The sequence below is a fragment of the Lolium perenne genome, chromosome 2 (assembly GCF_019359855.2).
Source record: "Lolium perenne isolate Kyuss_39 chromosome 2, Kyuss_2.0, whole genome shotgun sequence".
Classification (NCBI taxonomy): Eukaryota; Viridiplantae; Streptophyta; class Magnoliopsida; order Poales; family Poaceae; genus Lolium; species Lolium perenne.
Window position 1 is genome coordinate 317,427,904 of NC_067245.2, and position 13,815 is coordinate 317,441,718.

At 44.8% G+C, this 13,815-nt stretch overlaps 1 protein-coding gene across 2 annotated transcripts; it reads left to right on the plus strand.

The window, feature by feature from the left end:
* Positions 1-7,326: 7,326 nt before the first annotated feature.
* LOC127336717 (4-coumarate--CoA ligase-like 1) lies at positions 7,327-13,612 on the plus strand. 2 transcript variants are annotated; one of them, XM_051363554.2, is made up of 6 exons: positions 7,337-8,434; positions 10,820-11,012; positions 11,374-11,516; positions 12,863-12,930; positions 13,062-13,164; positions 13,305-13,612. In XM_051363554.2, the coding sequence occupies exons 1-6, from the start codon at positions 7,406-7,408 to the stop codon at positions 13,434-13,436; spliced, it is 1,668 nt and encodes a 555-aa protein (XP_051219514.1). In that variant the 5' UTR covers positions 7,337-7,405; the 3' UTR covers positions 13,437-13,612. The 2 variants fall into 2 exon arrangements, 1 of the variants encoding a protein (XP_051219514.1); XR_007873491.2 differs by lacking the exon at positions 12,863-12,930 and having other exon boundaries at positions 7,327-8,434; positions 13,305-13,325.
* The last annotated feature ends 203 nt before the right edge of the window (positions 13,613-13,815 follow it).

The following is a 13,815-nucleotide window of genomic DNA, read 5'->3' on the forward strand; positions in this document are numbered from 1 at the left end:
CTGTCCAATAATATTCTGCAGGAAGTGCTGCAGGAGAAAACCACCGCCGAGTTATGGGTCAAACTAGAGGAGATCTGTTTGTCCAAGGATCTCACGGGCAGATTACACGTGAAGATGAAGCTGTTCTCGCATAAGTTGCAAGAGGGAGGTTCGGTAATGAATCACCTATCTTCCTGGAAAGAGATTGTTTCTGATTTGCAGTCTATAGAAGTTAAGTATGAGGATGAGGATTTAGGTCTTCTTCTTTTATGCTCGCTGCCTAATTCTTTCAGCAATTTTCGTGACACCATATTATTGAGCCGCGACAAACTAACTCTCGCGGAAGTTTATGATGCTCTCCAACAAAAGGAGAAAATGAAATCTATGGTGCAGGCTGAAATTTCGTCCTCCAAGGCGGAGGCATTAGAGGTCCGTGGCAGGTCTGAGCAGCGAGATAACTACTACCACAACAACAGAGATAAGAGCAAGGGCGACAGAGGCCGCTCAAAGTCCAAAGGACGTGACAAGTTCTGCAGGTATTGTAAGAAATCTAACCACAATATTGATGATTGTTGGAAGCTGCAGAACAAGGAGAAAAGGAACGGAACTTACCAACCGAAAAATAATGATGGTAATGGTAAGGCTGCCGTTGTCACCGGTAAGGGTGAGGCTTTGTTGTTCTTGGTAGTGATAGTTACGATGGAGATTGCTTAGCTGTCTTGGCTGCATGTGTTTCACGTGATGATGAATGGATTCTTGATACCGCATGTTCGTTTCATATTTGTCTGTAACAAAGATTGGTTCAGTTCTTATGAGTCTCGTGCGAGTGGAGATTTTGTGCGTGTGGGGAATGACAACTTGATCTGACATTGTTGGCATTGGTTCTGTTCAGATCAAGACCCATGATGGGATGACACACACGTTGACAGGAGTGAAACACATACCCTCCATGGCGAGGAATTTGATCTCTTTGAGTACCCTTGATTGTGACGGGTACAAGTACAAAGGAAGGAAGAAACTTTTGAAGGTATCATCAGGTTCTCTCATTATTATGATTGGTGATATGAATTCTGCGAAATTATATGTCCTTAGAGGTAGCACTTTGCCTGGTATTGTTGCTGCTGTTAGTTCTGATGAATCTAGTAAGACTAACCTTTGGCATAAGCGTCTTGGACATATGAGTGAGCTTGGCATGGCAGAATTGGCAAAGAGAGAGCTAATTGATGGCTGCGATTTTGGTAAGCTTGAGTTCTGTGAGCACTGCATCTTTGGTAAGCATAAAAAAGTAAAATTTAATGCTTCCGTTCATACCACCAAAGGCATTTTAGATTATGTACACGCTGATGTTTGGGGTCCGTCCCGTAGAACTTCTAACGGTGGTGCTAATTACATGCTTACTATTATTGATGATTACTCAAGAAAAGTGTGGCCATATTTCCTGAAACATAAATCTGATGTTTTTAATGCTTTTAAGAAGTGGAAAGTTATGGTAGAAACCCAAACTGAAAAGAAGGTTAAGATACTCCGTACTGACAATGGTATGGAATTTTGTTCAAATGAATTTGATGAGTTTTGCAGCAATGATGGGATGGTAAGACATCATACCATTCCGTACACCCCTCAACAGAATGGCGTGGCTGAACACATGAACAGGACCATTATTTCGAGGGCTCGCTGCATGTTGTCTAATGCAAAGATGCATAGAAGTTTTTGGGCTGAAGCAGCCTCCACAGCATGTTATCTCATCAACAGGTCACCTTCTGTCCCACTTGATAAGAAAACTCCAATTGAGATATGGTCTGGTTCGCCCGCTGATTATTCAGATTTGAGAGTTTTCGGTTGCACTGCTTACGCTCATGTTGATAATGGAAAGTTGGAGCCAAGGGCTGTTAAGTGCATCTTCCTTGGTTATGGTTCAGGAGTTAAGGCATATAGATTATGGAATCCTGAAACTAAGAAAATTGTGTTGAGCAGGAATGTCGTTTTTAATGAGGCGGTTATGTTTAATGATAGCCCGTCATCGATATTTCGATGCTATTGATTCTCCTGATGTTTCGATGATGAGCGGCCTGAAATTGGCGTGCAGGTGGAGCACGCAAAGGAGAATGAAAATATGGTTCCTGAAACCAACAATGATGATAATGATGTTCCACCTTCACCACCTTTTGTTCAGCGACAAGGACGGTCTATTGCTACTGACCGCCCTAAGAGAAATATTGCACCTCCTACCCGATTGATTCAAGAATGTGATATTGTTGATTATGCTTTGAGTTGTGCTGAACAGGTGGAGCATGATATTGAACCAGCTACATATACTGAAGCCATTGCTTCGGTTGATAAAGAGAAGTGGGTAGGTGCGATGCAAGAAGAGATGCAATCGCTTGAGAAGAATGGCACATGGGATGTTGTGCGCTTGCATAAACAAAAGAAGGTTGTCCGCTGCAAGTGGATATTTAAAAGAAAGGAAGGTTTGTCTCCTAATGAGCCTACACGGTTTAAGGCAAGGTTAGTAGCAAAAGGTTTCAGTCAAATTCCAGGTGTTGATTATAATGATGTATTCTCCCCGGTTGTGAAGCATAGTTCTATTCGTGCTTTCTTTGGTATTGTTGCTATGCATGATCTTGAGCTTGAGCAGCTAGATGTAAAGACTGCTTTTACGCATGGTGAGTTGGAGGAGGAGATATATATGGACCAACCTGAAGGTTATGTTGTGCCTGGTAAGGAGGATCTTGTTTGCAAATTAAAGAGGTCCCTTTATGGTCTGAAACAGTCACCACGACAGTGGTATAAAAGGTTTGATTCATTTATGCTTACACATGGTTTTGAGAGATCTCAGTATGATAGTTGTGTGTATATCAAGTTTGTTAATGGATCACCTATTTATTTGCTGCTATATGTTGATGATATGTTGATTGCTGCCAAGAGCATGAAAGAGATCACTATTTTAAAGAATCAATTAAGTAGTGAGTTTGAGATGAAGGATCTTGGTCCTGCTAAGAAAATACTAGGCATGAAAATTAAAAGGGACAGAAAGTCTAGTTTGTTGTTTCTTAGTCAGGAAAAGTACATTGAGAAAGTTCCTCATCGTTTTAATATGCATGATGCAAAGTCAGTTACTACTCCTATTGCTTCTCATTTCAAGTTGTCAGCTTTGCAATGTCCTAGCTCTGAAGATGATATTGAGTACATGTCTCGAGTTCCCTATTCTAGTGCTGTTGGTTCCTTGATGTATGCCATGGTTTGTTCACGTCCTGATCTGTCATATGCTATGAGTTTGGTCATTCGATACATGGCTAATCCTGGTAAAGAACATTGGAAAGTTGTTCAGTGGATTTTCAGGTACCTTTGTGGCACATCAAAAGCTTGCTTGAGGTTTGGCAGGATTGGTGAGGGGCTCGCCGGATATGTGGATTCAGATTATGCTGGCGATTTGGATAAGAGAAGGTCCCTCACAGGTTATGTGTTTACCGTTGGTGGATGTGTTGTTAGCTGGAAGGCTACTTTGCAGGATGCTGTTGCACAATCTACTACTGAGGCTGAGTACATGGCTATTGCTGAGGCAGGTGAAGAGGCTGTTTGGATGAAAGGTTTATATGCTGAACTTTATGGAGATAATTCTTGCATTAAGTTGTTCAGTGACAGTCAAAGTGCTATTTATCTTACTAAAGATCAGATGTTCCATGAGAGGACAAAGCACATTGATATTAAGTACCATGCAATCAGAGATGTGGTTGCAAAAGGTAAAGTGAAGGTATGCAAGATAAGTACTCATGATAATCCTGCTGATATGATGACTAAGCCTGTCTCTGTGTCCAAGTTTGAGCTTTGCTCAAGCTTGATTGATATAACTGTTTAGCCCAAGTGGCTATTGGCGGCAGCAAGTGTTTTCTTTGTTGATTCAGGTGATTGTTGAAGTTCATGCTACAAGGAATTTGTCTCAAGGTGGAGTTTGTTATATTGTGATCCAAATTCATATACTAAAGGGAGGCTAACTTCTGACGAGCGGAGCGAGGCCCGTCGCGGAAGGCTTGGGCCGAAGCGTAGCGTAGTCAGAAGTTAGCCCATACGTTGTGCCCTACAGGGACGCCTGCGGGGGGTGCGGGGGGCGGCAGCCCCCCGCGGTACGGATCATTGCCACCGTCTATATATATTCCCTGTAAGCCGCCGCTAGGGTTTGTCGCATCATTGTATACCCACGGCGTTTGTAAACACCACCGAAATAGTGAAGTTTTGCTGGCTGGCGCCCGTGGTTTTTCCCTTGTGTGTTGCAAGGATTTTCCACGTTAAAATCTCGTGTCCTCTGCAGTGTTTTACTTTTCGTTCTTCGTTTATTGTGCATCTCGATTATATAACACGAACGATCGTGTTTTGTTACACCCGAATGATTTTTTTGTAGAGCTAGGTTGTGCAGCAGCGAACCTGTGCATGCAACATTCCAACGAGGCCAAGTCTTTTGCTTTTATTTGAAGAAACATTTCGACAAGTCAGTCCATGAGCCCGTATTTTTAACCAAGCGAACTTTGCTCGGGAGTCAAGAGCGCATGAGAAGGAACGAGTCGCGAAAGAGATGATGCATCTATTTATTTTGAGAGAGAATGGAGACTCGAAGATGTTACATGGCCTCCATCAGAGTTTTGCGAGATAGATTGCTTTGAGGGCCAGTTTTGTCAAAATTGAGGCATGCATGCGGCAACATTCCTACTAGTCAGTCGATCAGCACGCACGTTTAAATCAAAAGGTAAACATTGTTTCGGCATGTAGTCAGGAGGGCGTGAAGGAGCTGAGTGTACTAGGTATTGGGGATGCGCAAAAGAAGTAACGCATATATTTCATTCAATAAGCCTACATTAGCGCAACTTTTTTTTTCGATAAAGGGAATATATTAATATCAAGAAGATACCAACTGCAACAACGCACCACCCTAGTGGCACTACGAATGCACAAAGCCAAAAAACAAGAAAAGAAAACTAAGAAACAAAAGTCCCGCTACAGTATCTCGGGCCTAACAACAGCAATACATCCATCGCCAAGACAACACCTGAATTACAGACTTTCAAAAAACGACGCCTCCAAGAAGGAAACAGTGCTCAAACACCGTCGTCGCCCGATCAAAGATCTTAGCTTTCACCCTGAAGATAGTCCCCGCTCTCAAAACAATGCCTCCACCAAGGTCATTGCCAGGCACAACCAATTAAGGCCAGACCTTGGGTTTTCACCCTGCAAGGTATGATTCTGCACTTCACCTGTGTTGTCGCCGCCACTTTCATACCGCTGCTGTGAAGCCCGGAACACCAAGCAAGTCCCTCAACAGCGTAGAGACTTGAACCTCCCTTAGCTAGTCCTCCCCTCCGGCCTTCATGAAATTCTCTTCTTCCGACTTTCATCATGGATCCATAGTCACTTGATGTCAACACAGAAAAAGAGCTTCACACCGCTCCCTCCAGAACCAATCGGTCGGAATAAAAACATGGGTGCGCACGACCGAATACCTCCGATTCAGCAAACTCCAGGAAAAAGCACTGTTGCATTCGCCGGCGGAGCCTTCCGGAACTCAACACTCCGGCCAGATCACGAGACCAGGCCTCCGGTAGGTCCTCCTCTTCACGCAAGAGAGACCCTAGGACCGCCACCTTTAGTCAGGTCGGACCCCCACGTCGGCGGCCATCCTGGGCTGGCCACTCCAACCCTCCACTGGCGACACCATCGCCGGCTTCCAAGCTCCTCCATCTCGCCGCCGGAACGCGGTGATAGATCAAAAGATCCACCACCACCAACCGCAGGCCGATCCTCTCCGGCGAAGAAGAGGGTCACCTCCACCGTCGAACCCAAGGCTGCTGCCCCGGGCGTCCTCGTACCGAGGGAGAAGTCCAAGATCATCGCCCCTCACCGGCGAGAGGCGGAGGGAAAGGCGATGTCCGCCTCCACCAGCCACCACCGCCGGCATGCCGCCGATGGGAGGCGGCGAGGCCGCAGCCCGCAGCTGGAGCGTCCCCGGGAGGACCGCCGCTGCCCCTCCATCCTCGTCCGACCGCCGCCGCCCCGGGAGGCGGAAGGGCCGCCGCCGCGTGAGAGAATCCTTGGCCGCCGTTCCTGACGTGTCACGAGGGAAGGCCCCCGCCGCCGCCACGCCTCGAGATCTTTGCCCCGGCGGCGCTGCCGCCGGCGGCGGCGGGAGGGTTGGGAGGCGGGGTGCGGGAGGCTAGGGTTTCCTTTGATCACATTAGCGCAACTGACTCTTGGAAAAGGGTATACAATTTCTTTGCCGTGTGCACAGATAAAAACGCACGGCAAAGATCTTGGCCACGGGAAAGATAGACACGAGCGCACGGCAAAGACACGATTCACGGCAACGACGGAAGAGGCCGCACGGCAAAGAAAGGTGCACGGCAATGGACCAACACACCGCACGACAAAGATTCGGTGCACGGCAAAGGCGTTAGGCATTGCCGTGCAACGTTGGCGCACGGCAAAGCAACCTTTGCCTAGTGTTTTTAACAAACGTACGGCAATGAAGGATTTGCCTAGTGTAAGCGCACGGCAAAGATGTAAAAACTGGATTTCTTCTTATCTCAAAAGGTGTGGCGTGGTATAGTTATCAACAAACAAACACTTAGCCTAGTGGCAAGGTCGCATGCTTTTCCTACACTGTGTCCTCCTAGGTTCGATGCCCAGACCAGCCAAATTGCGCATTTTTTTAAATAAAACATGTTTGGCACATGGCAAAGAAGCGACCTGCCTTTGCCGTGCAACATTGGCGAGTCACACGGCAAAGAAGGCTTTGCCGTCAATGGCATTGGCGTGCGACCTTTGCCGTGTGGAGTCGCACGGCAAAGGCTTTGCTGTGCATATAGGGTCCTTTGCCGTGCAAATAGTTGCACGGCAAAGACATATTTTCATGTAGTGAATATGGTGACATCAGGCTTTTCTTACCATCGCCATATCGAATTTTTGCTTAGTTGGAGTAGAGATAATGAAGGGAAAACAAAGGTGTCTTCCCTAAAAAAATCCTTTAGAAAGGCTATTTTCTCTATTATATCACATGTCTTTCCTTATTAGCCTAATTTCATATTAAAACTAATTAATTATTAACTGTTAGGAATGATGCATTGTATGACTTATATCTAGTTTTTTGTGTATAAACTTGGACTGTTAAGAAAAGAAGAGTCTTTTCTAGTGTTTTGTCTATACATTACACATTGTACATCACTTGTGTGTGAGAAACAGACCTGGATAGACGGGGATGCGTCAGATCATCCCAACCGCTAGGCTATGCCTTCAAATGATAGTTCAAACTGACCTCGCACGAATGAGCGCATCCATGAATTCTAAAATCATACGGTCACCATCCACTGAGGATGGATATATCGATTCTGATTTTAACCACGCAAGCAGCTGAGCTGACAAACACAAACAAACCAGAGCGGCCATGGCGACGACCACAACAACGGCTGTGCCGTCCGCCGGCTACGGCGCGGACGGCATCTACCGCTCGCCGCGGCCGGTGGCGCCGATCCAGACGGACCCAAACCTCTCCATGACGGACCTCCTCTTCCGCCGCGCCGACGCCTGCCCAAGCGCGCTCGCCCTGGTCGACGCCGCCACGGGCCGGTCCCTCACCTTCGCGGCCCTCCGCTCGGCGATCCGCACGACCGCCGTCGCGCTCGCCACGCGCGCGGGGGTGCGCCCCGGCGACGCCGTGCTCCTCGTCGCACCCAACTGCGTCCTCTACCCGGTCTGCGTCTTCGCCGCCACCGCGCTCGGCGCCGTCGCCACCACCGCCAACCCGCTCTACACCACGCGGGAGATCGCCAAGCAGGCCGCCGACGCCCGGGTCAAGCTCCTCATCACCGTGCCCGACCTCCTCCCCACCGTCGCCAGCCTCAACCTCCCCGTCATCCTCCTCGACTCCGACGACCTCCCCGCCTCCGCCACCCCGAACGTCACCCGCTACTCCGACCTCGTCTCCGGCGTCGAGGAGACCGCATACCGCCGCCCGGCGACAAAGCAGAGCGACACGGCCGCGCTGTTCTACTCCTCGGGCACCACGGGGGAGAGCAAGGGGGTCGTCCTCACGCACCGCAACTTCATCGCGGCCTCCACCATGGCCACCTCCGACCAGGACCAGCGCGGTGAGGGCGCCAACGTGTGCCTCTGCTTCTTGCCCATGTTCCACATCTTCGGCCTCGCCGTCATCACCTTCGCCCAGCTGCAGCGTGGTAACACCGTCGTCGTCATGTCCGGCTTCGCCATGGACGCCGTCATGCGGGCCGTCCAGCGGTACCGCGTCACCCACCTCTTGTGCGTGCCGCCGGTGATGATAGCGCTCGCCAAGCAGGGGATGAGCGGGAGGCACGATCTCAGCTCGCTCAGGTTCATCTTGTCTGCTGCCGCGCCGCTCGGCAAGGACGTCATGGAGGTCGTGGCCAAAACCTTCCCCAAAGCCGACATTGTACAGGTATGCAGTCACTTATTAGAAGTTTTTGTTGGATGTCTATTTAGCAGGGTAATTGGGCTTGGGCTGGCGGCACCGTGGCCCGCCGTTACCACTTACACATATAATTTAGAACTTCGGAGTTTACCACAATATCGATGTGAACCAATTTCAAAACTACTCTTAAGCGGTAAATTGATTTCCTGCGCACTGCTTAGAGCATGTTCAATAGCTTACCCATAATTTGGATAAGCAAACTGGTTATGGGTTATGGAGAGAGGCGGATTGGGTAAGCAAAAAAAAAAATTATTTCTAACTTACCTATATGGTGGATACCCAAAACTGTTTTGCTTATTTAGGAGCAATTCCCACTACTCTCCAACATATAGCATACATCCTTCGAACTAATTATAAATTTCTACACGAAATATGACACCACCATCTTCATTGAAGCCACCACCATCATTGCCTCTCCCGTACCCTCTTGAAATCAAGATTTGGTCATGAAGCACCTCCAAGTAAGGTCGGCCCTTCTCGTCTAGACCAATTTGATACATGAAAATGATCTTTTGCTCGCTCTCAAGCCTCTTGACCAACTCATCATTTTCCACGTTCGTCTTCATGATCTCAGCCTTCTTCTCCTCGGCCGCCGCCCTCCTCTCCTTGCCCCCACCCTCGTCTTTCGGAGGCGAGCTCATTCCTCACCGCCACCTTTGTTCTCCAGTGACTCCTTGTACAGATTGTCACATCCTTTTTCCCTCGTCTCTTTAGCTTTATTTCTCTCATCGGGGCTCTTTCTAGTTACAGACGAAATACCTAGGAGTGGGGCTGCTTGAGCCTTCATCAACGGTGTCAAAAGCCAACCCTTCCCCAGCCGAGGTAGATGGGGTTTTCCTCTTGCTTGGGATTTTGCTGGTGAAGCAGTTCTTCCGTTTCTCATCATTCTCAAGAAGTACCCAACAATGGTCTAAAGTGAAATATTTGCCCACCTTTCTTCTTTGGTTTTCTCATGAATAAAATTTCAGCAATGTTGATCTACAAATAAAAGAATCAAGTAAGCATAATAGAACCAACTTGAGCATAAAAGAACCAAGTTATGCATACAAAAAAAACTAGATATTCTGCATAGTTGATCTTGGTCATTAGTCCCATTTGGATTGATATAGTAGACTTGAGGCAAGAAACACGGCCATTTAAAATTCTTGGTGTTGATGTTTTGCAAACGGTGTTGGAGAGAAACTTGAGTCCTTTCCCTCTTGGAGTTAGGTCAGTTTTGGTCATGGAAACACTCCCAATATGATTTGATTTATTATTCATTCCCCGTGATGGGATCTATACCAATACGCCTACATGCATTGCACGAGGCCTCATCTTCTTTCTTAGTGAATTTAACTCATCGCACCGCCCTTTGCAGAGTTGGTTCATTGACAAAACCCTCACCAACAAAACCATCTTCATCATCTTGTTGAATTTCTTATGATCCAACATCATCTTGTGCAAATTCTTTTGATGGTGTTTCTTGTGATGCAAATGGTGATGTAATATACGGTGCATCACCACAAGTGAAAGGGAGAAAGGCCTCATCATCTGTATACTATATGCAAAGGCAAATAAATTAGAAAGTACATAGATAAATTTCTATGCCAAGAAATTCCAATCAATCTACTAAATTATACATGCTTATGCAACTTCAATCAATGAACCTATGCAATTTCAATCAATGTATACGCCTATGCAATTTTAATGAATCTACTAAATTATAACATATATAGACCAATGTTGGCATAAAAACTATATTTTGATCGTGAAATGAACTATGTATTTGCCTAAATTTAGTATATATTCACTCTCTAATGAAATTTAGTATAAAAAGTTTGAAATTTCTCTTTCCTTGCGGCCATTTGGCCAAACACCACGAGTGCGCCACCGGCGAGAGCGGTGCGCAACGAAGTTGCAGGCACCATTGGCGGCATGGGTTCTGATGTAGCTCGAGGAGGTGCATGCATGCATGACCGGAGCAGGTTAGGAGGGATCAGAGGAGGATTGTGGGAGGTGTGTGAGGCCGTCCATGGCGTGGTGGCATGGTCGGGCAACCACGGCGGGACGAGGAAAAATTTCGGTTTGGCTCTCCCGCCGAGTTTTCTGCAAATATGGGTCTTTGGCTGGTCTTACCCATATATGGGTATTTGGGGTCAAATTTTGGGTTAAGTTCCAAAAAAATAAGGGTATGTAACCACTTTTGGTTATGTTGTTGAAGCAGTTTTGTTTTGCCTCATTACCCATTAAAAAGAAGTTTTTGGCTAAGATTTCCACCTTCTTGGTAAGCTATTGGAGATGCTCGTATCATGTAGTACTATGCCTTTATTCTCTTGTTCACATGTTATATTGTGTGTTGTGATCCTCTGTCAGGGCTATGGTATGACCGAGACTTGTGGGATGATATCATTTGAATTCCCAACAAATGGGAAGGCTCGTCGATTTGGGTCAACTGGAGCGCTTGCCAGTGGTGTTGAAGGAAAAGTTGTCGATGTAGAGACACTAAGACATCTGCCACCGAATCAACTAGGAGAAATTTGTGTACGGGGACCACATATAATGCAAGGTAAAGATCTAGTTCTTGTACCATGTCTTCTGGACCAAACATTCATCCATCATTTGCTTGATCAACAATGGCATAATACTAACCTTAGTGTAAATGATGTTACAATGAAACTTTAGTAATTAGTGGTATTTTTTAGTTAAACAACAAGGTAAAAATGAAATGTTTTTCTTTCACATGTTTATTGACAATGTACCTGGTGATTTTATTTAACATGAAACTCTAGTGATCATGAAGAAACTATTATTTACATTTCTATACTATTTTGCACCAACAAGAAATTTTCCAATATATTAAGTCCTAAAGGGAGTATTGGGGCATCACTTCTTTACAATCATTCGAGTATTGAGTCAATTTTCTCTAGGGTATTTCAATAATGTGCAAGCTACTGACTTCACAATCAAGCAAGGGTGGTTGCATACTGGTGATCTTGGATACTTTGACGAAGAAGGCCAGCTTTATGTTGTTGATAGACTTAAAGAGCTGATTAAGTACAAAGGTTTCCAGGTACACTACAGAAATACTCGTATTTTTCTCTAGTGGTAGATAGAATCTTGAGATAAAATACATCAACCATAACTAGAAGAATACATTGCAGTTGTGCCTTCATCACCTAGACAAGCTAATGTTTGTTTTTAATAGGCAGGTTTAGTACTAATTGATGAAGATTTGGCAACTGAATGTGTGAGGAACGTCTGTTGATCACTTTCAACATAATTAGTGTCCATTTAATATTTAATGTGTGCCTGATGCGGTGCTCTTAAGGCAAGGGTTTATTGACAAAAATAAATTGAGATTAGTTGCTGAAGTGCTTAAGGTTAAGCACAATTTTACTGGCTTGCGTGAAGAGGATGAGGGAGCAGATACATGTGATTTTCTGAAGAAAGATACTTCCTCCGTTTCATGAAGGTTGTCTGAGATTTGTCAAAATTTAAATATATCTAGAATTCTAGATGCTATTATATTTAAATTTTGAAAAATCTCAGACAATCTTCATGGGATAGAGGGAGTAGAAACAATGAGCAGAAAGGCTTGTGTTTACAATGGCTCAACGTAGTCGTTGGCCAACATTGAATTTCTTATTATAAGGTACAGTTAGAGGAATACAAATAGCAGGCATGATCTTTAAGACAAAAAATGGTCATATTCACACCGAAATCATGAATGGAGCACGAGCTCCATGGTAGCCGTTTAAAAAAAAAAATACGCGACATTTCTAAGTTCGAAAAAAATCAGAACAAAAACCCTAAGTGCGGATAATGTCAAACTTTACCAGCGTGCAAAATCTTAATTAAACATTCGTCGTATTCTAAGCTACATAAAACTGGCAATCTGACAATTTTTCAAGTTTTGAAAATGTGCATTGTTCACCACACCTAGATCCACACATTTGAAATTTTTACTTAGCCTAAAATACAACAAATTTTTGGATCGCTTTTGCGAAAATTAGTAGGTTTCACCATGGATAATTTTTATTCCGATTTTCTTGAAACTTTCAAATTCCTAATTCCAATATTTCAACAAAATATCTTGCTATAACACGGGAGCCATTTGTCCATGCCCCATATACACAGCAATATTTAGTATACTGCTTTTCTCTGTTCAATATGTAGTCAAATGGCCCAAACATCACTGATGTGGTGTTCCATGATTCCATGACTTCAAGATTTTAAAGTTTCACCAAAAAATAATTTTTTAACAAAAGTCCTATTTTTCTTAACTTGAGCATGATGGTCTTTTGTGTTGTCTGAATAGTAACCTTTTTGTGCTAGTACCCAACCTAATTCTCGCGATAGGAACTCATCCTTTTGCACTAGTGTTTCCTTGATCATTTTTGTTTTTTAAACTTGTAGATTGCACCTGCTGAGCTTGAAGGATTACTTTTGTCTCATCCAGAGATTCTAGATGCTGTCGTTATCCCGTACGTTGCACTTCTTAAAATTTATTTAATTGTCTCTAGCAGCTTTTGAGTACAAAATTTGCATCCCGTCGGTTTGGGCTCCTTTATCAGCTGTTTCTTATCTCTTGACTTGGAGCTGTGCTTGTTTCAAGGTTTCCTGATACTGAAGCAGGCGAAGTTCCTATCGCCTATGTTGTGCGATCACCTTCCAGTTCATTGATTGAAGTTGATGTCCAGAAATTTATTGAAAGTCAGGTGAGGCTGACTACAGACTCTGCTAAACTTTGACCGTGCAGTACCTGTAGTGGAACACCATCACTAGCATAAAACATGCTTCAACTGCGTACTGCCCATGGTAATGCACTTGTAATTTTTTAACTTACATCCCATCTCAGGTCGCATACTACAAAAGGTTGAAGAGGGTTACCTTTGTGGAGAGCGTACCAAAGTCAGCTTCAGGCAAGATTTTGAGAAGAGAGCTCATCGCCCAAGTCAGATCGGAACAAGCCAGATCGTCCAAGCTATAGCAAATCTACTGCATGAGCAAATCTTCCTGCTAAATTTAAAACTTCACACCTGTGCAATGTTAGGAGGTTTACAAATTCCTGAATCGCAGCTTTCATTTTTGTGCACCATGTGTGATGCAACACCAATGTGAATCTCAACATTGTACAGAAGTTTGCTTGTGACATTGTTCCGCAAATGTGCCATTATGTGCTATATATAGTATACTATCTATACAAAGAATGCAAAATAATGAAAGAATATGAACGGGTTACGGCTATACGTATTCTAAATCTGTCTATACAGAGAATGTATATGTGCTAGTTCAGTCGAATCGTAAGTATCCCTGTGCTCATGCGCCAAAAAAAATGGCCACTGGAAATCATGCGAAAACCGAACGTT